At 32.3% G+C, this 23734-nt stretch overlaps 5 protein-coding genes and 1 pseudogene across 5 annotated transcripts; all 6 read left to right on the top strand.

The window, feature by feature from the left end:
• The first annotated feature begins 3884 nt into the window (after nucleotides 1-3884).
• Nucleotides 3885-5096, top strand: LOC110654985 (F-box protein CPR1-like). The gene has a single exon (XM_058150593.1). The coding sequence runs from the start codon at nucleotides 3885-3887 to the stop codon at nucleotides 5094-5096; it is 1212 nt and encodes a 403-aa protein (XP_058006576.1).
• Nucleotides 5097-6324: 1228 nt separating this feature from the next.
• On the top strand, nucleotides 6325-7574 carry LOC131181980 (F-box protein CPR1-like; annotated as a pseudogene).
• A 1050-nt stretch (nucleotides 7575-8624) lies between these two features.
• On the top strand, nucleotides 8625-11701 carry LOC131181979 (F-box protein CPR1-like). The gene is made up of 3 exons (XM_058150592.1): nucleotides 8625-8747; nucleotides 10345-10424; nucleotides 10468-11701. The coding sequence occupies exons 1-3, from the start codon at nucleotides 8625-8627 to the stop codon at nucleotides 11699-11701; spliced, it is 1437 nt and encodes a 478-aa protein (XP_058006575.1).
• Nucleotides 11702-11720: 19 nt separating this feature from the next.
• On the top strand, nucleotides 11721-13046 carry LOC131181978 (F-box/kelch-repeat protein At3g06240-like). The gene is made up of 2 exons (XM_058150591.1): nucleotides 11721-11811; nucleotides 12106-13046. The coding sequence occupies exons 1-2, from the start codon at nucleotides 11721-11723 to the stop codon at nucleotides 13044-13046; spliced, it is 1032 nt and encodes a 343-aa protein (XP_058006574.1).
• A 461-nt stretch (nucleotides 13047-13507) lies between these two features.
• On the top strand, nucleotides 13508-14835 carry LOC110673653 (F-box/kelch-repeat protein At3g06240-like). Its single transcript, XM_058150590.1, has 3 exons — nucleotides 13508-13514; nucleotides 13957-14421; nucleotides 14588-14835. Exons 1-3 carry the CDS (start codon nucleotides 13508-13510, stop codon nucleotides 14833-14835), a joined length of 720 nt encoding a protein of 239 aa, XP_058006573.1.
• A 1503-nt stretch (nucleotides 14836-16338) lies between these two features.
• Nucleotides 16339-17685, top strand: LOC110673654 (F-box/kelch-repeat protein At3g23880-like). Its single transcript, XM_021836787.2, has one exon. It carries the CDS (start codon nucleotides 16339-16341, stop codon nucleotides 17683-17685), a length of 1347 nt encoding a protein of 448 aa, XP_021692479.2.
• Nucleotides 17686-23734: the final 6049 nt, after the last annotated feature.

Here is a 23734-nt window from a genome sequence, read left to right as displayed (position 1 = left end):
TTTCCAAGCTTCCACACACCAAAACTCATAGCTCCCTTTACAAAAAATAGTCCCTACACCCTAAGGAAGCTATAGATACCAAAAAGAAGCAAAAAAAAAAATTGAAGTTTGGCAAGACACCCAAAAAGGTTAGTGCTCAAAACTCTTAATCTCTTCTTTAAGCATGAAAATCATGCTAAACCAAGTGAAGATTTACATGAAATTAAAAAGAAAAATTTGGGACAGAAACCCTTGAATTTGGCAGCCCTAGAGGAACCATGAAAATGATGAATTTTGTTGGTTTTAGTTTAGTTAGGGAAGTTAATTAACAAGGTATGATATGTGGGAATTGATTTCATGGTTATATATGTGAATTTGATGTTTGAAATTAGGGTTGTACACTTGAAAGTGGGGATTTTGTGACATTTTTGAATTTGACCTAATTGTGTTGAGATTGATGATAATAGAAGTGACATGTATGCTTATTTGGAATTTGGAGAAGGAGGAGATTGAATTTTGGGAGTGTCAAATTTTCTGCAGGTTGGGACTCAATGAGTCTAGTGTGTTTGTTGAACCCTAACTGACAATGTGTGATCCCAATTGGTATGAGGCCAATTGGAGGTGTTTTGGGACATCCAAACCTTCATTTTTCAAGAAGAAACCCTGCCCAAATTCTGTCAAAATCATGACCAATTCTCTGCCCAAACCCGGATGACCAAACACTGCTAACCCAGAAAATGACCAAATGAACAGTATGTGTTCATTTGGTCATAACTCTCTCTATACTGGTTCAAATGACCTAAAATTTCATCAATGGAAAGCTTAGACATAGGGCTACACTTTTCATGAAGACCACTTGACCTAGTTTTGCCTTTAACCAAATCAAATTGTTAGCACAATTTTAGTCACTAAAATTGCCAACCCAGAAATTATCTCAAAATACTATTTCTTTGGTATTTTGACCATAACTTGAGTTCTATAACCCCAAATTCAATGATTCGAAAATTGAAATTCAAGTTTAAACATAGAGGAGCAATTGTTATGAAGAAAGTGTGACTAAATAGACATCCTAACCTAGTCAAATTCCTAGATAAAGATAACACATCAACATGAACCTAAAGAAAGGTTCATGGAAAGAATGCTATATAGGATAATTAAAATACTCATAAGGAAAATTAAATATTAAAAATGATATGAATATGTAAATTAGGACTAATGTCCTATTAATATGAAATTAAAGGTACCAATGAACAGTACTAGAAAATAGTAATAGTGAATAGTGCTAAATTAATTAAAAATGTTTAATTGCCCATAATATACCTAGACTTATTTATTTAGTTTGGATAAATTGGTATACCAATTAGGGACTATAGCTAGCAGTACTGCCTACCGAGAAAATCATGAACTGACAATATATGTCTGGTATGATTATTCTATAGGCTATATGCCGACTTACTTACCATTGTGCCTACTTTATTTCTGGCTTTACAAGCCTGACAGCGGGTCTCATGCCTGACAGCTGGCCTCGTGCCCGACAGCTGTCCTCATGCCTGACAGACGTATATTGGATAGACATATGGCTGTCTAGCCAGTATATACCCGTGCATCCAGCTTTTATAGTTTGTTATAGGTTTCTTGGACACTGATAAAAATTAATTAAGACTTAAAATACAATAAGTAATCATAAAAGATCCTCATAATGTTAATTATTTCCAAAGAGTAACAAAAATATAAAAGACCCAGAAATTATGAGTTGCAAATATTATTTCAAATGTTAAATTATTGTTATTATAAATTATGCACCACTAAGCGTTATGCTTAGCGCGTTGGTTTTCCATCGCAGAGGTACCGAGAGATCACCCCAAGTCAAAGAAGAAGACCACTGAGTGCAATCGACAGAGCTCTGATCAGATCTGCCATTGTTCAAAGTCACCTCACCGGTCTTTTGTATTTTGGTAGGGCTCATGTATAGACTAGTATTTTGGTTCATTATGTTTAGTCATGATGTAATTACTAGTTTATGATGTATTTCATTTTGGACTTGAAATGAAAACTTATAATTTATTATCTATGAATTTCCATATGAATGCAATAGATGACACTTCATTTTGAGATCTCATAAATAGTTGTGAATGATATGATAAAAGAGAATATGATATGGAAATATGTGAGATGACTATGAATATGTTAACAGGTGATAGTGGAACCCGCGGATGCTAATAAAGCAGAGGAGGATCTGTCCGGTCTCCACATAAATAAGATATATAAAAAAAAAATTTCTACACATAAATTACCTGATTTAAATGACATTAAAATTTACAATAGACATGACAAGACAAGATAGAGTGCTCCGGCACCGAATGTGACACTTCTTGCTCGGCTATACAATAGACGGGTAAGGGGCGTCACAGTGTTATTCTTCTTCTCTTTTCAATATTGTGTGATTTTGTAATTTGTGTGTGTGCTTTAGATTTGCGTGCTTGTTATAATAATTTGAGAAGAAAAGGATATTTCAGTTTGGATGATGAAAGAATATAGTGTTGTAGGATCTTGGACCAAACTTTTCTATATTTCACATTTGTAAGGAATACGAAAGTTAGTAGCTTGTAGGCTAAATGGTAAGGTTCTATTGGCAAAAGGAGGTGGAAAGCTAGTTTTCTATGATCCAAAGACAGAAGAAATCTTTGATGCAGAAATTTTGGGCGATGTACGCTCCTTTATTTTGTATGCTTTTGTGGATAGTCTTGTTTTACTCAGTGAAGCAAATGAATTGACAGAAGAGGAAGCTTCTGAGGGTGATGACGCGAATGGAGTTTTAAAGGATCATTATTCTTCTCCTGAGGGTGTAGACAAGTAGGACTTGAAGAAGAACAGTAAAGCAAATGAAATCTTGGAGGAGGATGCATCAATTTCTAGTTCACACATGTTAATTAATGAATCAAATGGGGAATCAAAGGAAGAAGCATAGAGAGAGTTCATTTCTGCAGAATGAAGCAAACGGTATCTTGGGGAGCATCATTCTACTGCAAACATTATTCAAAATCAATGGTCTTCTTGTGCTAGCATATATGGACCAGAATAGCAGCAGCAGCCTATGTAAGCTTAATGGAGCATTTTAACAAGTCTCTGTTATTTGTAAATTAATTCCTTTTGACGGGATGTTAAAGTTTCATTATGGTAAGGAAAATATTTAGCACCTAAGTTTGTGCTTTAGTTCTAGCATTTTGAAGCATAGCTGTGTCTTGAGTCTTGATCAACTAGGCCTAAATACAGCATGTCATGTGCATATCTTAATATGATTAGGTCTTCCCATTGGATTTTTGAATGTTATGTAACATACGTGTCACATCTGCATGGTGTTCTAGACTAAATACCGAGTTTTAGTATAAAGTTAATGCATACACTCATTTGGTATAAGGGTTTTATTTGTTTAATTATTTAATCGTAAGCCTTTAAAATTTGTTTAATAATTAAGAACACGTGCAGTAACTACAATTCTGTAACAAAATCAGATTGGAAATTGGAGACTCATATCAGAAAATCTTTATATTTTAATAATAATATTAAATAATATTTTTATTTTGAAATTAATATTCAATTTAATATTTTGTGTAGAAAAATTATGAAAGAATATTTTGAAATAACTAGAAGAAGAAAAATTATGTGTAGAAAGAAAGAGTAACGGCCTCTATTCCAGAATCTTCTATTGTTTATATACAAAGAAAGATATAACTGCTGCCTAACTACGTTGCCAGCTCAACACTCTAGCTCGATTACTGTTCCCGCCAATTCCATAAATTGAATGGGGCAAGCCACTTCTCAGCAAGCCTAGTATTTTTTTCAGAGCCAATAGATCCATAGCTCAATAAAACGGAACAGACGCAGCAAGAAGAACAAAAAGAAAAATGTCTGATCATCTGACTCGAGAATTGCTGGAAGAAATTTTGTCAAGATTGCCAGTGAAATCAATCCTCATATGCAGGTGCGTTTCCAAGACTTGGTACTCTTTAATCACCAACCCTTCTTTCATAGCCCACCATCTCAAGAAAACCGCTGCAAGAAATAGTGGCCTACTTTTCTTTAGTTACAGCACCAGAGAACTTATTTGGCCATTTAAAGAAAATGTGCGTTATTTGCTATACCCAGATGAGTCTTTCCCTGCAAACCCTATTGAAGAAATTGATTGCCCATTTAAAGACATAAAGCGTTTTGTTGATATAGTGGGTTCTTGTAATGGGGTCTTTTGTCTATCTTATGGTGTTTATGGCAGACACACTGATGGAGCTGCTTTATGGAACCCTAGCGTTAGAAAGATTGTTAACATTCCTTGTCCTAATGTTACGTTTACCTCATATGGACCCTATATACCCTCACTTGGGTTTGGCTTTGATTCCACTACTGATGATTATAAGCTTGTGAGAATAGTGTACTCGCATTTTAACTTTGGTGAGATTCGGCCTTTTGTTGAGATTTACAGTTTGAGAAGTAGGGGTTGGAGAAAGGTTGATAATAATCTGAAATATGTCATCACTGCGCGCTCAACGTCTGCTTTTCTGAATGGAGCTTGTCATTGGGTTGCCAATAAGCGATTTTATGGGCCTGGTGTATGCGATGCGATTGTGTCGTTTTCCTTGGGAGAAGAGGCGTTTGGAGAAATGGAGGTACCAGATTGTTTGGTTAAGAAATACCAATTTGTGGATGTTGCAGTTTTTGATGGATCACTTCTGCTGGTTGCATCTTTTAAACTGACTGGGGAAGGCTGTTTTACAGTTTGGATGATGAAAGAATATGGTGTTCCAGGATCTTGGACCAAACTTTTCGATATTCCTGATTTTAAATCACATTTGAAATGGATAAGAAAGTTAGTTGCATTTAGGCAAAGTGGTCAGGTTCTATTGGCAAAATTATTTGGACAGCTAGTTTTCTATGATCCAAAGACAGAAGAAATCTTTGATACAAAAATTCGGGACAATGCACACTCCTTTTATTTGGATACTTTTGTGGAGAGTCTTGTTTTACTCAATGAAACAGATGAATTTACAGAAGTGGAAGCTTCTGAGGATAATGGCACAAGTGAAATCTTGGAGGAGGTTGCTTCTAGTTCTAGTTTCGACTAGAAGTAGCACTATCGGACGTATTTAGGTCCTAATAATTGCATGCATAGATACTTGCATATATGAATAAATGCGTCTCTCTGGATAATTTTTGTTAAAGTTTCTATTAGTTAATAAATTCTAATGCCAATTAAATTACTATATAATTTCTCTATTTTAATAAAACTAATTAGTTAGGCTATGTCTTTTAAAAAACACAATATTATGAAAAACATATTTATAAATGAAGATGAAAAGCTGTGTGGAGACTAAATTTACATATTTTTTTTATTATTTAATTATTTTATTATTTTCATTCAATTCTTTAGACATTTTTTTATGTTTTTTCTATTGAGAAATAATTTTTCCGTATTATTGCCTTTATTCCTTGGAGATCTAAGACAACTTATTAATCTTTTTACATAGAAAGCAGAAAGCTTGTAGCATTTATCAAAAGATGAAAAATAAAAATAAAATGAGAGAAAAAAAAGAAGAGAAAATCTGAAAAATTTGAATATAAAAAAAAGGGGAAGAGCTAAAGTTTTTAAAATACAAGAACTTCCTAAATATTTCATCAAAATAAAGAAATTAAATAATAATTTCATTGAAATTAAAATTCATTAACCAATGAAAAAATTGATACTTTTCGTAAATAGTTTAATTGACTAAAAATAAGAGAATATTTAGTTTAATTTATACGTTGATCAAAGCTACTTATAAATAGAAAGTTATGTGCAAATTAATATTTGATTTGATTTATAAATTAAAAAAATTAATTAAAATAAGTTAAAAGTCATAAGTGACGATACCTTATTTATAAGTTATCTATTTGTTTTAAAATTATTATTTAATCAAATAAAAATATAAATACTTTTTAATCACATACTTAAATATTTAGAAGTTATTTTTATGTAATTTTATTAAAAAATTAATTATTTTAATTTAATTCATAAGTGAAAAATATAATTAATTTTAATAATTAATTTTAACAGCGTCAGTACTGTAATTATTAAAAGTATACAAAGAAAGATCTTCTATTCTTTATCGTACAACTAGTACCTAACCCCATTGCCAGCTCAACGGTAACTGTTCCCGCCAAATTTCATTTTTCTTATTTCCATTCGTTAAACTAAATGCGCCTGCCTTAAGGCTCAGTAATTTTTTCAAAGCCAGGAGATCCATAGCTCCGTAAAACAGAGCAGACGCAACAAGAAGAACAAGAAGCAAAATGTCACATCTTGAGAAAAAAGAAAAAATGTCGGATCGTCTTTCTCAAAAGTTGCTTACTGAAATTTTGTCAAGATTGCCTGTGAAATCACTCCTCAAATGCAGGTGCGTTTCCAAATCTTGGTACTCTTTGATCACCAACCCTTCTTTCATAGCCCACCATCTCGAGAAAACCGCTCCAAGAAACAGTGGCCTACTTATCTTTAGGTACAGCACTACCGCAGAACTAGACACAGAGTCAGATAATGAGCGTTATTTTCTATACCCAGATGAGGGTTTCCCTGAAAACCCTGTCGAGGAACTTGATTGCCCATTTAAAGGCGTTAAGGGTTTTGTTAATATAGTGGGTTCTTGTAATGGGGTTTTTTGTCTATCTGATAATGTTGGTGGCATTAATACTTACAGAGCTGCTTTGTGGAACCCTAGTGTTAGAAAGATTGTTAAAATTCATTTTCCTAAAGTTAACTATGCATCAAAAGGACCCTTTATTCACTCACTTGGGTTTGGTTTTGATTCCACTACTGATGATTATAAGTTGGTGAGAGTAGTGTATTTGAAAGATAGTACTCTTAACTATAATGAGTTTCCGCCTTTGGTTGAGATTTACAGTTTGAGAAGTAGGGGTTGGAGAAAGGTTGATAATAATCTGAAATATGCCATGCGCGAGGGCTCAACGTCTGCTTTTCTGGAGCTTGTCATTGGGTTGCCACTAAGGAGGATGGTCTAAGCGAAGTGATTGTGTCCTTTGCTTTGGGAGAAGAGGTGTTTGGAGAAATGGAGGTACCAGATTGTCTGGTTAAGAAATATATCTTTATGGATATTGCTGTGTTTGATGGATCACTTTTGCTGGTTCCTTTTATGAAATTTACTACGGAAAGGTGTTTTTCAGTTTGGATGATGAAAAAATATGGTGTTCCAGGATCTTGGACCAAACTTTTCAATATTTCACATTCGGAATGGATACGAAGGTTAGTTGCATTTAGGCAAAATGGTAAGGTTCTATTGGCAAAAGTGGATGGAGAGCTAGTTTTCTATGATCCAAAGACAGAAGAAATCTCGGCTACAGAAATTTTGGGCAATACACGCTCCTTTTATTTGGACATTTTAGTGGAGAGTCTTGTTTTACTCGATGAAGCAAATGAATTTGCAGAGGAGGAAGCTTCTGAGGATGATGGCACAAATGGAGTTTCAAAGGAGCCTTCTTCTTCTCCTGATGGCGTAGACAAGGACTTGCAGAAGTCAGTGAAGGGAAGAAGAATGCCAACAGTCCTATGATACTGAACGAAGCAAATGAAATCTTCGAGGAGGTTGCACCTAGTTCTAATTCAACGATTGATAAAGCAAATGAAGAATCAAAGGAAGAAGCACAGGGAGAGTCAATTTCTACAGAATGAAGCAAATGGTGTCTTGGGGAGCATGATTCTCCTGCACACATTGTATCAAATTCCAGCAACTGGATGTTCAAATCAATGGTCTTCATGTGCTAGTGTGGACCAGAACTAGTAGTGGTTGTAGCTCTATCGTACATAAGCTTAATGGAGCCTCTATCGAGTTTTTGTGATTGCAAATTTAGTTCTACCATTAGATTTTAATATCAACTTTAAAAAAAAAGCTCTGAGTCTTGAATCTTGATCAGCTAGACTCCATTACAATGCATATTTTCATATGATTAGGTCTGCCCATCTGATTTTTGAATGTTAGAATGTACATTTGCATGGTGTTTTGGACTAGATACTGAGATTTTAATAAATGAAATTAGATGTTTTATTATTTTTTTTTTCTATTTTATGCTTGTTTCTTAATATATGTAATTTGAACTCTAACCTTTGTTTGAATTGATGAATATGAATGGAAGGTAAAAGAAAAGAAATTTAATTCCTCCGATATTGATCTTTTATTTAGATATTAAAATAAAAATAGAAGAGGAAAGAGGAGAAATAAACAGAATAAAAGAAAATTTTCATTTCTCAAATTTTCATTTCTCAAATCCTCTTAACTGACCTAAAGTATTTTCTTCTAAATAGAGTAAAAAAAAGAGAAATAGGAGAATTAATGTATTACTTATATTATATTTATTAAATATCTTTAAACATAAAAGAGAGTTAATTATATATTTTTTTTTTCCAAAAAAACATTGTTTTTATCATATTTTAATAATTTATTGGAGAGATTAGATTTGCTTTCATTTCTTTTCTCTTTATTTTTCTTGTTCAATTTCTTATTCCATTATATTTTTAAAATCAGCAAAAGAAATTTGAAAATAGGATCATTATTCTTCTCCTGAGGGTGTGGACAAGTAGGACTTGAAGAAGAACAGTAAAGCAAATGAAATCTTGGAGGAGGGAGGATGCATCTATTTCTAGTTCACACATGTTAATTAATGAATCAAATGATGGAATCAAAGGAAGAAGCATAGAAAGAGTTCATTTCTGCAGAATGAAGCAAACGGTATCTTGGGGAGCATCGTTCTACTGCAAACATTATTCAAAATCAATGGTCTTCTTGTGCTAGCATATATGGACCAGAGTAGCAGCAGGAGCCTATGTAAGCTTAATGGAGCATTTTAACAAGTCTCTGTCATTTGTAAATTAATTCCTTTTGACGGGATGTTAAAGTTTTATTGTGGTAAGGAAAATATTTAGCACCTAAGTTTGTGCTTTAGTTCTAGCATTTTGAAGCATAGCTCTGTGTCTTGAGTCTTGATCAACTAGGCCCTAATACAGCATTTCATGTGCATATCTTCATATGATTAGGTCTTCCCATTGGACTTTTGAATGTTATGTAACATACGTGTTACATCTGCATGGTGTTCTAGACTAAATACCGAGTTTCAGAATACTCATAGCCTGTTTTAGTATAAAGTTAATGCATACACTTATTTAGTTCATATATTTTACTTTTTTTTGTTAAATTATTTAGTTATTTTGTTAAATTTTTTAATATTTATGCTATTTAAATTATTATTTAGTCTTTTTATTTTAAGAAAATCAATTAGTTGATCTTGTATTTTAAAAAATCGCTATTCAGTTTCTTTATTTTAGTGAAATTAATTAATTTATCTATATATTTTGAAAAATACAATATTTAAAAAAATATACTCCTCAATAAAAATTGAAATTTTGTTACGTGAAAATTAAATTTAAATTTAATTTTTTTTCATTTTTAATTTTTTTAGACATCTTTTTTGTGTGCTTCTCTTATGGGAAATAATTTTCCTTAATTATTTAAAAATTTAAGAAAATTGATTTTTTTTTTATGTAGGTTGCTTATACTATTTTTATGAAGAGAGAATAAGAAGGAAAATGATTAGGGTAATTTAGAAATAAAAAATAATTATAAAAGTAAATAATTAATGGAGTCAAATTATAGAGATCAGCTAATATATTTTTCTAAGATATAAGGACTAATTAATTAATTTTACTAAAATAAAGAGATTAAATAGTAACTTAATCAGTATTAACTAACAAAAAAATTAATAGAGAAACTAAATAGTTTAACGGAAGTAAAATATAAAAGCTAAATAATATATTTTTTAAAATATAAAAACTAAATAATTAGTTTTATTAAAATACAGAACTAAATAATAATTTATTCTACCTTAAAAAAACCTCATTTTATTTAAAAATTTCTTAAATATTAAATTAACAAAAACAAATATATAAAATAATAAAATGAGGGTTTTATTTGTTTAATTATTTAATCGTAAGCCTTTAAAATTTATCTAATAATTAAGAATATGTGCAGTAATGTACTACAATTCTAGAATTTCTCTCAGTTTTATTTGAATTTCTACTTTTTCAATTCCTTAAAAGAAAATATTTATATTTTAATAATAATATTAAATAATATTTTTATTTTGGAATTAATATTCAATTTAATAATTTGTGTAGAAAAATTATGAAAGAATATTTTGAAATTACTAGAAGAAGAAAAATTATGTGTAGAAAGAAAGAGTAACGGCCTCTATTCCAGAATCTTCTATCGTTTATATACAAAGAAACATATAACTGCTGCCTAACTATACATTGCCAGCTCAACACTCTAGCTCGATAACTGTTCCCGCCAATTCCATAAATTGAATGGGGCAAGCCACTTCTCAGCAGGCCTAGTATTTTTTCAGAGCCAGTAGATCCATAGCTCAATAAAACGGAACAGACGCAGCAAGAAGAACAAAAAGAAAAATGTCTGATCATCTGACTCGAGAATTGCTGGAAGAAATTTTGTCAAGATTGCCAGTGAAATCAATCCTCATATGCAGGTGCGTTTCCAAGACTTGGTACTCTTTAATCACCAACCCTTCTTTCATAGCCCACCATCTCAAGAAAACCGCTGCAAGAAACAGTGGCCTACTTTTCTTTAGTTACAGCACCAGAGAACTTGTTTGGCCATTTAAAGAAAATGTGCGTTATTTGCTATACCCAGATGAGTCTTTCCCTGCAAATCCTATTGAAGAACTTGATTGCCCATTTAAAGACACAAAGCGTTTTGTTGATATAGTGGGTTCTTGTAATGGGGTCTTTTGTCTATCTTATGGTGTTTATGGCAGATACACTGATGGAGCTGCTTTATGGAACCCTAGCGTTAGAAAGATTGTTAACATTCCTTGTCCTAATGTTACGTTTACCTCACATGGATTCTATAAACACTTACTTGGATTTGGCTTTGATTCCGCTACTGATGATTATAAGCTTGCGAGAATAGTGTATTTACCAGATAGTAATTTTAACTTTGATAAGATTCCGCCTTTGGTTGAGATTTACAGTTTGAGTAGTAGGGGTTGGAGAAAGGTTGATACTAATGATCTGAAATATGTCATCGCTGATTTCTCAACGTCTGCTTTTCTGAATGGAGCTTGTCATTGGGTTGCCACTAAGCCACTTAATGGGCCTGGTGTATGCGATGCGATTGTGTCGTTTTCCTTGGGAGAAGAGGTGTTTGGAGAAATGGAGGTACCAGATTGTTTGGTTAAGAAATACCAGTTTGTGGATGTTGCAGTTTTTGATGGATCACTTCTGCTGGTTGCATCTTTTAAACTGACTGGGGAAGGCTGTTTTACAGTTTGGATGATGAAAGAATATGGTGTTCCAGGATCTTGGACCAGACTTTTCGATATTCCTGATTTTAAATCACATTTGAAATGGATAAGAAAGTTAGTTGCATTTAGGCAAAGTGGTAAGGTTCTATTGGCAAAATTATTTGGACAGCTAGTTTGCTATGATCCAAAGACAGAAGAAATCTTTGATACAAAAATTCGGGGCAATGCACACTCCTTTTATTTGGATACTTTTGTGGAGAGTCTTGTTTTACTCAATGAAACAGATGAATTTACAGAAGTGGAAGCTTCTGAGGATAATGGCACAAGTGAAATCTTGGAGGAGGTTGCTTCTAGTTCTAATTCATAGATTGTAATTGATGAAGCAAATGGAGAATCAAAGGAAGAAGCACAGGGAGAGTCCATTTCTACACAATGAAGCAAATGGTCTTCTTGTGCTAGTTTCGACCAGAAGTAGCCGTATCGTACATATTTAGGTCCTAATAATTGCATGCATAGATACTTGCATATATGAATAAATGCGTCTCTCTGGAAAATTTTTGTTAAAGTTTCTACAAGTTAATAAATTTTAATACCAATCAAATTACTGTAAAATCTTTCAATTTTAGTAAAACTAATTAATTAGTTTATGTCTTTTGAAAAGCATAATATTATGAAAAATATATTTATAAATGAAAATGAACAGCTGTGGGAAGACTAAATTTACATGTGTTTTTTTTTTAATTATTTAAGTATTTTCATTTAATTAATTAGCCTATACCTCAAAAGGACCCTTTATTCACTCACTTGGGTTTGGTTTTGATTCCACTACTGATGACTATAAGTTGGTGAGAGTAGTGTATTTGAAAGATAGTACTCTTAACTATAATGAGTTTCCGCCTTTGGTTGAGATTTACAGTTTGAGAAGTAGGGGTTGGAGAAAGGTTGATAATAATCTGAAATATGTCATGCGCGAGGGCTCAACGTCTGCTTTTCTGAATGGAGCTTGTCATTGGGTTGCCACTAAGGAGGATGGTATAAGCGAAGTGATTGTGTCCTTTGCTTTGGGAGAAGAGGTGTTTGGAGAAATGGAGGTACCAGATTGTCTGGTTAAGAAATATATCTTTATGGATATTGCTGCGTTTGATGGATCACTTTTGCTGGTTCTTTTTATGAAATTTACTACGGAAAGGTGTTTTTCAGTTTGGATGATGAAAAAATATGGTGTTCCAGGATCTTGGACCAAACTTTTCAATATTTCACATTTGGAATGGATACGAAGGTTAGTTGCATTTAGGCAAAATGGTAAGGTTCTACTGGCAAAAGTGGATGGAGAGCTAGTTTCCTATGATCCAAAGACAGAAGAAATCTCGGCTACAGAAATTTTAGGCAATACACGCTCCTTTTATTTGGACACTTTAGTGGAGAGTCTTGTTTTACTCGATGAAGCAAATGAATTTGCAGAGGAGGAAGCTTCTGAGGATGATGGCACAAATGGAGTTTCAAAGGAGCCTTCTTCTTCTCCTGATGGCGTAGACAAGGACTTGCAGAAGATTAGTGAAGGGAAGAAGAATGCCAACAGTCCTATGATACTGAACGAAGCAAATGAAATCTTAGAGGAGGTTGCACCTAGTTCTAATTCACGGATAGTAATTGATAAAGCAAATGAAGAATCAAAGGAAGAAGCACAGGGAGAGTCAATTTCTACAGAATGAAGCAAATGGTGTCTTGGGGAGCATGATTCTCCTGCACACATTGTATCAAATTCCAGCAACTGGGTGTTCAAATCAATGGTCTTCATGTGCTAGTGTGGACCAGAGCTAGTAGTGGTTGTAGCTCTATCGTACATAAGCTTAATGGAGCATCTATCGAGTTTTTGTGATTGCAAATTTAGTTCTACCATTGGATTTTAATATCAACTTTAAAACATAGCTCTGAGTCTTGAATCTTGATCAGCTAGACCCTATTACAACATGTCATGTGCATATTTTCATATGATTAGGTCTTCCCATTTGATTTTTGAATGTTAGAATGTACATTTGCATGGTGTTTTGGACTAGATACTGAGATTTTAATCAATGAAATTAGATGTTTTATTATTTTTTTTCTATTTTATGCTTGTTTCTTAATATATGTAATTTGAACTCTAACCCTTTGTTTGAATTGATGAATATGAATGGAAGGTAAAAGAAAAGAAATTTAATTCCTCCGATATTGATCTTTTATTTAGATATTAAAATAAAAATAGAAGAAAAAAGAGGAGAAATAAACAGAATAAAAGAAAATTTTCATTTCTCAAATCCTCTTAATTGACCTAAAGTATTTTCTTCTAAATAGAGTAAAAAAAAGAGAAATAGGAGAATAAATGTATTACTTATATTATATTTATTAAATATCTTTAAACATAAAAGAGAGTATAATTTTTTTTTTCAAAAAATTCTATCATATTTTAATAATTTATGGGAGAGATTAGATTTACTTTCATTTCTTTTCTATTTATTTTTCTTATTCAATTTCTTTTCGTAAGAGTAAAGAACTAAATTCCATTATATTTTTAAAAGGATAGAACGAAAAATGTCCATCGGATTAAAGCGTTTAAAGGCTTAAAGCGTTTTGCTAATATAGTGAGTACTTGTAATGGGGTCTTTTGTCTATCTGATGATGTTTATGGCAAATACACTGGTAGGGCTGCTTTATGGAACCCTAGTGTTAGAAAGTTTATTGCCATTCCTGGTCCTAATGTTACGTTTACCTCACATGGACCCTATATACACTCACTTGGGTTTGGTTTTGATTCCACTACTGATGATTTTAAGTTGGTGAGTGTAGTGTATTTGCAAGATAGTGATTTTAACTTTTATGAGATTCCGCCTTTGGTTGAGATTTACAGTTTGAGAAGTAGGTGTTGGAGAATGGTTCATAATGATCTGAGACATGCCATCCCCGAGTGCTCAACGTCTGCTTTTCTGAAAGGAGCTTGTAATTGGGTTGCCCCTAAGCGACAAAAGGGGGCTGTTGCAGGCGATGTGATTGTGTCGTTTGCTTTGGGAGAAGAGGTGTTTGGGGAAATGGAGGTACCAGATTTGTTTGGTTAACAAATATCTCTTTATGGATGTTGCAGTGTTTGATGGATCACTTCTGCTGGTTCATTTTATGAAATTGATTGGAGAAGAAGAGGATTTTTCAGTTTGGATGATGAAAGAATATAGTGTTGCAGGATCTTGGACCAAACTTTTCTATATTTCACATTTGTAAGGAATACGAAAGTTAGTAGCTTGTAGGCTAAATGGTAAGGTTCTATTGGCAAAAGGAGGTCGAAAGCTAGTTTTCTATGATCCAAAGACAGAAGAAATCTTTGATGCAGAAATTTTGGGCGATGTACGCTTTGATGCTTTTGTGGATAGTCTTGTTTTACTCAGTGAAGCAAATGAATTTACAGAAGAGGAAGCTTCTGAGGGTGATGACGCGAATGGAGTTTCAAAGGATCATTATTCTTTCTTCTGAGGGTGTAGACAAGTAGGACTTGAAGAAGAACAGTAAAGCAAATGAAATCTTGGAGGAGGATGCATCTATTTCTAGTTCACACATGTTAATTAATGAATCAAATGTGGAATCAAAGGAAGAAGCATAGGAGCATCGTTCTACTGCAAACAATATTCAAAATCAATGGTCTTCTTGTGCTAGCATGGACCAGAATAGCAGCAGCAGCCTATGTAAGCTTAATGGAGCATTTTAACAAGTCTCTGTTATTTGTAAATTAATTCCTTTTGATGGGATGTTAAAGTTTCATTATGGTAAGGAAAATATTTAGCACCTAAGTTTGTGCTTTAGTATAAAGTTAATGCGTACACTTATTTAGTTGATATATTTTACTTTTTTTATTAAATTATTTAGCCGTTTTATTAAATTTTTTGATATTCAAATTATTATTTAGTTCTTTTATTTGAAGAAAATTATTTAATTGATTATGTATTTTAAAAAATCACTATTCAGTTTCTCTATTTTAGTGAAACTAATTAATTTGTCTATATATTTTGAAAAATATAGTATTTCAAAAAATATATTCCTGAAAAAAAATTGAAATTTTGTTATGTGAAAATTAAATTTGAATTTAATATTTTTTAATTTTTAATTTTTTGGACATCTTTTTTGTGTGCTTCTCTGCTGGGAAATAATTTCCCTTGATTATTTAGAAATTTAAGAAAATTAATTTTTTTTATGTAGATTGCTTATACTATTTTTATGAAGAGAATGAGAAAGAAAAAAATTAGGGTAATTTACGTATAAACAATAATTATAAGAGTAAATAATTTATAGAGTCAAATTATAGAGATCAATTAATATGTTTTTCTAAGATATAAAGACTAATTAATTAATTTTACTAAAATAAAGAGATTAAATAGTAATTTAATCAGTATTAACTAACGGAAAAATTAATAGAGAAACTAAATAGTTTAACGGAAGTAAAATATAAAAACTAAATAATATATTTTTTAAAATATAAAAACTAAATAATTAATTTTATTAAAATACAGAACTAAATAATAATTTATTCTATCTTAAAAAAAAAACCTCATTTTATTTAAAAATTTCTTAAATATTAAATTAACAAAAACAAATATATAAAATAATAAAATGAGGGTTTTATTTGTTTAATTATTTTATCGTAAGCCTTTAAAATTTGTTTAATAATTAAGAACACGTGCAGTAACTGCTTCTTCAATTCCTTAAAAGAAAATCTTTATATTTTAATAATTTTTATTTTGAAATTACTAGAAGAAGAAAAATTATGTGTAGAAAGAAAGAGTAACGGCCTCTATTCCAGAATCTTCTATTGTTTATATACAAAGAAACATATAACTGCTGCCTAACTATACATTGCCAGCTCAACACTCTAGCTCGATAACGGGGCAAGCCACTTCTGAGCAGGCCTAGTATTTTTTCAGAGCCAATAGATCCATAGCTCAATAAAACGGAGCAGACGCAGCAAGAAGAACAAAAAGAAAAATGTCTGATCATCTGACTCGAGAATTGCTGGAAGAAATTTTGTCAAGATTGCCAGTGAAATCAATCCTCATATGCAGGTGCGTTTCCAAGACTTGGTACTCTTTAATCACCAACCCTTCTTTCATAGCCCACCATCTCAAGAAAACCGCTGCAAGAAACAGTGGAATACTTTTCTTTAGTTACAGCACCAGAGGACTTGTTTGGTCATTTAAAGAAAATGTGCGTTATTTGCTATACCCAGATGAGTCTTTCCCTGCAAACCCTATTGAAGAACTTGATTACCCATTTAAAGACTTAAAGCGTTTTGTTGATATAGTGGGTTCTTGTAATGGGGTCTTTTGTCTATCTTATGGTGTTTATGGCAAATACACTAATGGAGCTGCTTTATGGAACCCTAGTGTTAGAAAGATTGTTAACATTCCTTGTCCTAATATTACGTTTACCTCACATGGATTCTATAAACACTTACTTGGGTTTGGCTTTGATTCCGCTACTGATGATTATAAGCTTGTGAGAATAGTGTATTTGCCAGATAGTAATTTTAAATTTGATAAGATTCCGCCTTTGGTTGAGATTTACAGTTTGAGAAGTAGGGGTTGGAGAAAGGTTGATAATAATGATCTGAAATATGTCATCGCTGATTTCTCAACGTCTGCTTTTCTGAATGGAACTTGTCATTGGGTTGCCACTAAGCCACCTAATGGGCCTGGTGCATGCGATGCGATTGTGTCGTTTTCTTTGGGAGAAGAGGTGTTTGGGGAAATGGAGGTACCAGATTGTTTGGTTAAGAAATATTACTTTATTGATGTTGCAGTTTCTGATGGATCACTTTTGCTGGTTGCTATTACGAAATTGACAGAGGAAGGCTGCTTTTCAGTTTGGAAGATGAAAGAATATGGTGTTCCAGGATCTTGGACCAATCTTTTCAATATTTCACATTTGGCAGGGATACGAAGGTTAGTTGCATTTAGGCAAAGTGGTGAGGTTCTATTGGCAAACATAGCTGGAGGGCTAGTTTTCTATGATCCAAAGACAGAAGAAATCTCGGCCACTGAAATTTTGGGCAATGCACGCTCCTTTTATTTGGACACTTTAGTGGAGAGTCTTGTTTTACTCGATGAAGCAAATGGAGTTTCAAATGAGCATTCTGCTTCTCATGGTGGCATAGACAAGGACTTGCAGAAGAACAGTAAAGGGAAAAAGATTGCGGACAGTCCTACTATACTGAACGAAGCAAATGAAATATTGGAGGAGGTTGCATCTAGTTCTAATTCACAGATAGTAATTGATGAAGCAAATGAAGAATCAAAGGAAGAAGCACAGGGAGAGTCCATTTCTACAGAATGAAGCAAATGATGTCTTGGGGAGCATGATTCTGCTGCGCACATTGTACAAAGTCCAGCAACTGAATGTTCTAATCAATGGTCTTCTTGTGCGGGTTTGGACCAGAAGTAGCAATATCGTACCTAAGCTTAGTGGAGCATTTATCGAGTCTTTGTTATTGCAAATTTAGTTCTACCATTACATTTTAATATCAACTTGCATATTTTCACATGATTAGATCTTCACATTTGACGATTTTTGAATGTTATTTTCCTCTCAGGATGTACATCTGAGTTCTTAGTAAATTCCTAGCTGTCTGCACATAAATATGTACATAAGAGATAGAAAGGAGAAATCATATTATAACTCTGTTATTCCATGTAGGATTAACACATGGAATGACAAACTAATTAAAACATTACAACTAGTTGAAAAAGGTAGTTATAATTTTTTTTAAAGAAAAAACTGTTTTTAATACATCAGAAAATACTTTTTTAATGGAACCTACCATTGCTAATTTATTATTATATTATTGATTTACTTTTTAAGGTAGAATATCCTACATGAAATTGGGATAATAGCATATAATTACTCCATAGAAAGGGGTCTCACTTAAAAACAGTCACCACAAAATGAAATGCAATAACGAGAGAATACTTAAAAGAGAAAACAGTAACAAAACAATTCAATTCAACAGATTTTATGTTTGTCTCTCAAAAACAAAACAAAAAACCATAAACAACAACGTTTCTGAAGGCAATAATAATATTTTTTTGACAAACTAATTTTCAATTCAATATTTTATTTAAAAAAATAAATATGTGATCTTTTCAAATAAATACATAATCATTATCTTATATATGAAAAAATTTACTATTTAGTTTTTTAATACTAATCAAACTACTATTTAGTTGGTCTCCGTCTTTTGAAAACATAATATTATGAAAAATATATTCCAGTATGAAAATAAAAATTTTACTGTGTAAAGACTAAATTTAAATACGCTTTTCTTTTTTCAATTGTTCAAGTATTTTTATTCAATTTTCTAGATATAACACTAAAAGAAATTAAAAATATAGTGACTATAATTACCGACTAAATATATGGTTAATTAGTCGGTAATTTTCGTTACCGACCAAATTGATATTAATCAGTATTTAAGTTGTTGCTATTAATTACCGACTAAATTATTAGTCGGTAATTACCGACTAACTTTTAGTCGGTAAAATGTGTGCATTGGTCGGTATTTTTTATAGGCTGATTATTGGCAATAAGGATTAATTCTACTATTTACCGACTAAAAGTTAGTTGGTAATTACCGACAAAACGTTTAGTCAGTAAAGTGCAAATTATATTTTAATTTTCATAAGTTACCAACTAAAAGTTATGGTCGGTACTTTTTTTAATTATTTAAAATTAAATAGCGACATCACAGTTTGTAGGTAAATTTAGCTGGTAATTTATAGATGGTCGGTAAGGAGAGAAAATAGTCACTATTTACTGTCTATATCTTAATTGGTAATTACTGACTGAATGATGTTAGTCGGTAATTTATCAATATATATTTTATTTTTAAAAAACGTACCGACTAAAGTTGTGGTCGGTAATATTTTTTTATTTTTAAAATTAAAAAATAAGTCATTATGTATTTATTTTAATTTAAAAAAATGTATCAATTATATATTTTAGTCGGTATTTTTAATTTATATATGTAATTTTTAAATTTTCAATTTTTAAAATATTTTAAAATTAAATCAAAAGTGAAAAATTAATAAGAAAATGCTAATGCTAATAATAATAATAATAATAATAATAATAATAATAATAATAATAATAATAATAATAATAATAATAATAATATTCAAAATAGATATAATCACTACATATAATAAATTAATATAAAATTCATAGAAGAAAAGTAAAGCGTACTAAAGTTTAATAAGTCAAATATAAAATTCTAAACTCTTAATTTTGTGGAGGTGGAGGCGGAGGCAGAGATGTTGGCAGGTCTCTGACTAATCTCATCATTTCTTCCATCATAGAGCTTCTCATGAGTTCCATATTCGTCTCCATTTCCAACTTCATTTGATCCATTCGTTCTGTCATTGCTTGCCTCTCATCCTCAAGCTGTTTCTCAAATTCTTGTACTCGTCGTTGTAATGCAGCATTTTGATAATTGTATGATGCAGACACCCTGCTAGAAGATGCTCCAACTAATGGGTAAAAAGTGGATGATTCGGATCCAAGGCCATACACTTTCTGTCTCTTCTTCCCGCCTCCGACTACGTCTAAATAAAGTTGGTTTTCATCAATGTTGTCAGGTGTGGTTTGTGTCAGCTCCTCCCTCCTAGTTGCTATAGCGTCCTGTATGTAATAAAAAAATTGTAGTTAAATAAATAAAAGAGTACCATACATGCATCTCTTTGGATTTTTTGTCCACAAAAGTTTCCTTGTCATGCTTTCGAGTGTGAGTATGGACAAACAACTCAGTTGGAGTTGGCTTTCTATCCAATTCTTTCTCCTAGACAAAAATAAACAGTTATCAGAAGCTATTTATTACATGCATAAACAATAAATTATTGAAATTTATTATGAAACGAAAATAAAAATGTGCAGAGTTTCCCCTATATTTTGACATTTTCCCCTGCTAGAAATTAACAAAAATCTCACAATTCAATCGCACAACAATCTGTAATATTTTTCATGATAATTTTATCACATTACATCATATTTCCATCAACAACCATGCATAATTTTTTTTTCTTATGTGAAAATACTAACCAATTTATCAGACCATTCAGCATATGTTATGGATCCACCTGTGTGGGTGGACGGTCCATGAGCATTTGCAACACCACGACGGTTTCTAGAATATATCTCTGACCATTGAATGATCTTGGGGTCATTCCAGTGTTGCTCAAATTTTGCCCAAGTTTCTTCAGAAATATACAAGGGCCTTTTCCTGAAATTCTTTAAATATGCAATCATGTCCTTGTAGAGTACAGCTGCCTTTGATCTCCATGCAGCCTTTATCCCTGCTTCTTTGAAGGACTCCCAACAACATTTTTTCTACAATAAAAAATACATATTTATAATGATTAACATAAGGATCAAAATATGACTGAACATAAGAAAAACGAAATTGATGTTACCTTAAATTCTTCCCAGTAAAATTCTTTTGTCTCTTTTGATATAGCCTTCCAGTTGACACCCTCAGTGTCGATCCGTTGCTTAAAGGTATTTGTAATCATTCGAGCGATTGTAGATCCACCCGTTAACCTGAACATATGGAACAAAATATTTTCAATAAAAGGTACATTTGTATTACATAACCTTGATAAACTAATTAAAATATAATTATTTAACTCACTTGCCATCACGAAGTTGTAACCGTCGTCGCCCTAAAGAATCACTCTCCGCTTCAAAGGATGGATGAGAATCTTATGAGCTAAGAACTGCAGACTCATGTAAAGACCTTGGTGCATTCTCTAGACCATCCACAGCTGCAGTCTCTTGGCTAGCCACTGGTGCGTTGAACTGCATTGATGGCTGTGATTGAGGTGTCAAAGGCTCGCCTCCTTCAGATGGTGCAGGTGTTCCCATGTTAACATCATGAGAAGCATCTGCTCTGTGTCTGCTCCTAACCATATCTGCAAATTAGATAAACATAGTAAGAAAAGTTAATTTGTACTTAAATTTATTCTATTTGTACAAAAAATCTAGCAAAACCTCCCCTTAAAATTGGATGTTCCCAAAATCTCAACACAACCTACAAATAATAGTTACAACAACAACAACAGCAACAATAACAACAACAACAACAACAACAACAACAACAACAACAACAATAATAATAATAATAATAATAACAGTGCCATCCTGACTTACACATTTATTATACACATCTTCTTATCACAAACAGTTCATAAAGTTGAATTATAACATAATATACATGAATAATATGATAATATAATAATCATTATGTTAAAGTTAAACTATATATTACTTTTGAAATTTAGATCACTATCCATTACAATACAATTTATTCACTATCATCCTCACTATCATCATCATATTCATGGAGTTCTTCTTCATCGCTTTCTATTGTATGATTTAGATCTGCCTCATCCAATAGTTCCTCTTATTCAACGGTTGTAAGCTCTAGTAGTTCACCACTTGAATCATCTAATGGTCCAATCTATTGATCTTCTACTTCTGTATTAACTTGTAACACTTCTACTATCTCATATTGAAATGCTTGGTCTGGTATTTGCTCTGTTACATTTGTCTGAGGCATGATGACAATAGACCTAGGCTTCATTTTGCATGTGGCATACCAGTCAGCTTTGTCTCGTCTTAAGCTAGGATAAGGGATGTAAACTACTTGTTCAGCTTGTGAAGCAAGTATGAATGGTTCATATTTATTTAATCTTTTTCGGTGATTGATATCCACTAAGTTGTAGTGTTTGTGAACTTTAGTACCAACATTTGGAGTTAGATCAAACCATTCACACTTGAAGAGAACAGTTCTCTTTATTGGTAATGTAGGGTACTCAAATTGAACTATCTCTTTCAAGATACCATAATAATCATTGAAGTTGTCACCATATGTTGAACCCCTAATGCAATCTCCACTATTCATTGTGGATCGATTAGTACCATGACTACTTGTGTGAAATCTATAACCATTTATGAAATACACAGGATATGATTTCACACTTCTCAATGGTCCCTCTGCTAAATCCTTAATGAATTTATTATCAATATTTGAATGCCTTGCCTGATAAGTTGAAGAGAATTGAAATCGTTATTATTACGTATTATATTTTTTAAAGATTGATAATGAAATGAGTTAAACAAATAGATACTTACATAACATTTGAACCAATCTGCAAATCTTTTTTCAAGTGCTTCATCAACTTCTGCATCGCTAATATTACGTGATGTTCGCCGCAATTCAGTTAGGAACAAACTACATATACAATTAAATTAGGCCATTTTTAGAGGGAAAGGAAAATTCACAAGGAATTCTGGAAACTTAACTTAAATTTTGGATAGTTAATAAACTTACTTCACATATGTGTCAATTTCAGGGCAATTTAGTAGAACATATATTTGGGCAGCCTTATATTCATCATCAGCCAACACCCTTGTTTTCACTCTACCATATGGTCGACCGGGGTACTTGAAAATTGATAAATTTCCTTTGAAATCAGCATCATCCCCACCATCATCATTCCGGGGTACTTGTCGATCCCGTGTTATTACATGAGGCTCAAAGTAATGCGCACAAAAATTTGATGCTTCTTCAACTAAATATGCATTACATATTGAACCTTCTACTTTTGCTTTGTTCTTTACATTTTACTTTAGGTGGCGGAGAAATCTAAAAAAAAAAAAAAAAAAAGGGCAAATGGCTTACAAAAAGTTGATGATACATTTCATAACATTTAAAGAAAAATAAGAAGTATCTATTACCTTTCAAAATGATACATCCATCGATATTGTACCGGGCCTGCAATTTTTGCTTCATATGGCAAGTGGATGGGAAGATGTTCCATTGAATCAAAAAAGGCAGGAGGAAATATGCACTTTAATTTGCAATAATAATGGGAATTTCTGCTTCTAGATGCTCCATATCTTGAACCTTAATATTTGTAGAAGTAAGATGTTTGAAAAACAAGCTCAACTCAGTTAATGCTTGCCAAACTGTATTCGGAAGGAGCTCACGAAATGCAATAGGTAATAATCTCTACATAAATACATGACAATCGTGGCTCTTCATGCCGAAAAACTTGTACTTCTGCATATCAACACACCTTCCTAGGTTGGACACATACCCATCTGGAAACTTAAGGTTTTTTACCCATTCACATAAAACATGCTTCTGCTTTTTATCGAGAACATAGCAAGCCTTAGGATATTTGCCCATTTGTACATTTCTCTCTAATTCTTTTCTATGACATAAATGTGTCATATCTTCCCTAGCTTTTGCATTATCCTTCATTTTCCCTTCTATATTCATCACTGTGTTAAAAGTATTCTCAAAGACATTTTTCTCGATGTGCATGAC

Source organism: Hevea brasiliensis, chromosome 8, assembly GCF_030052815.1.
Source record: "Hevea brasiliensis isolate MT/VB/25A 57/8 chromosome 8, ASM3005281v1, whole genome shotgun sequence".
Lineage (NCBI taxonomy): Eukaryota > Viridiplantae > Streptophyta > Magnoliopsida > Malpighiales > Euphorbiaceae > Hevea > Hevea brasiliensis.
This window is presented reverse-complemented; position numbering and strand designations above follow the sequence as displayed.

Bases quoted from the DNA above. Each gene is read 5' to 3' on its own strand.
- LOC110654985 (XM_058150593.1), top strand. From the start codon at position 3,885: ATGTCTGATCATCTGACTCGAGAATTGCTGGAAGAAATTTTGTCAAGA.
- LOC131181979 (XM_058150592.1), top strand. From the start codon at position 8,625: ATGAAATCTTGGAGGAGGGAGGATGCATCTATTTCTAGTTCACACATG. The intron at 8,748-10,344 runs GTATCTTGGGGA...TCAACACTCTAG, and splicing joins TCTGCAGAATGAAGCAAACG to CTCGATAACTGTTCCCGCCA. The intron at 10,425-10,467 runs GTAGATCCATAG...CGCAGCAAGAAG, and splicing joins CTAGTATTTTTTCAGAGCCA to AACAAAAAGAAAAATGTCTG.
- LOC131181978 (XM_058150591.1), top strand. From the start codon at position 11,721: ATGGAGAATCAAAGGAAGAAGCACAGGGAGAGTCCATTTCTACACAAT. The intron at 11,812-12,105 runs GTATCGTACATA...TTAATTAATTAG, and splicing joins AGTTTCGACCAGAAGTAGCC to CCTATACCTCAAAAGGACCC.
- LOC110673653 (XM_058150590.1), top strand. The intron at 14,422-14,587 runs GTTAACAAATAT...CACATTTGTAAG, and splicing joins GGAGGTACCAGATTTGTTTG to GAATACGAAAGTTAGTAGCT.
- LOC110673654 (XM_021836787.2), top strand. From the start codon at position 16,339: ATGTCTGATCATCTGACTCGAGAATTGCTGGAAGAAATTTTGTCAAGA.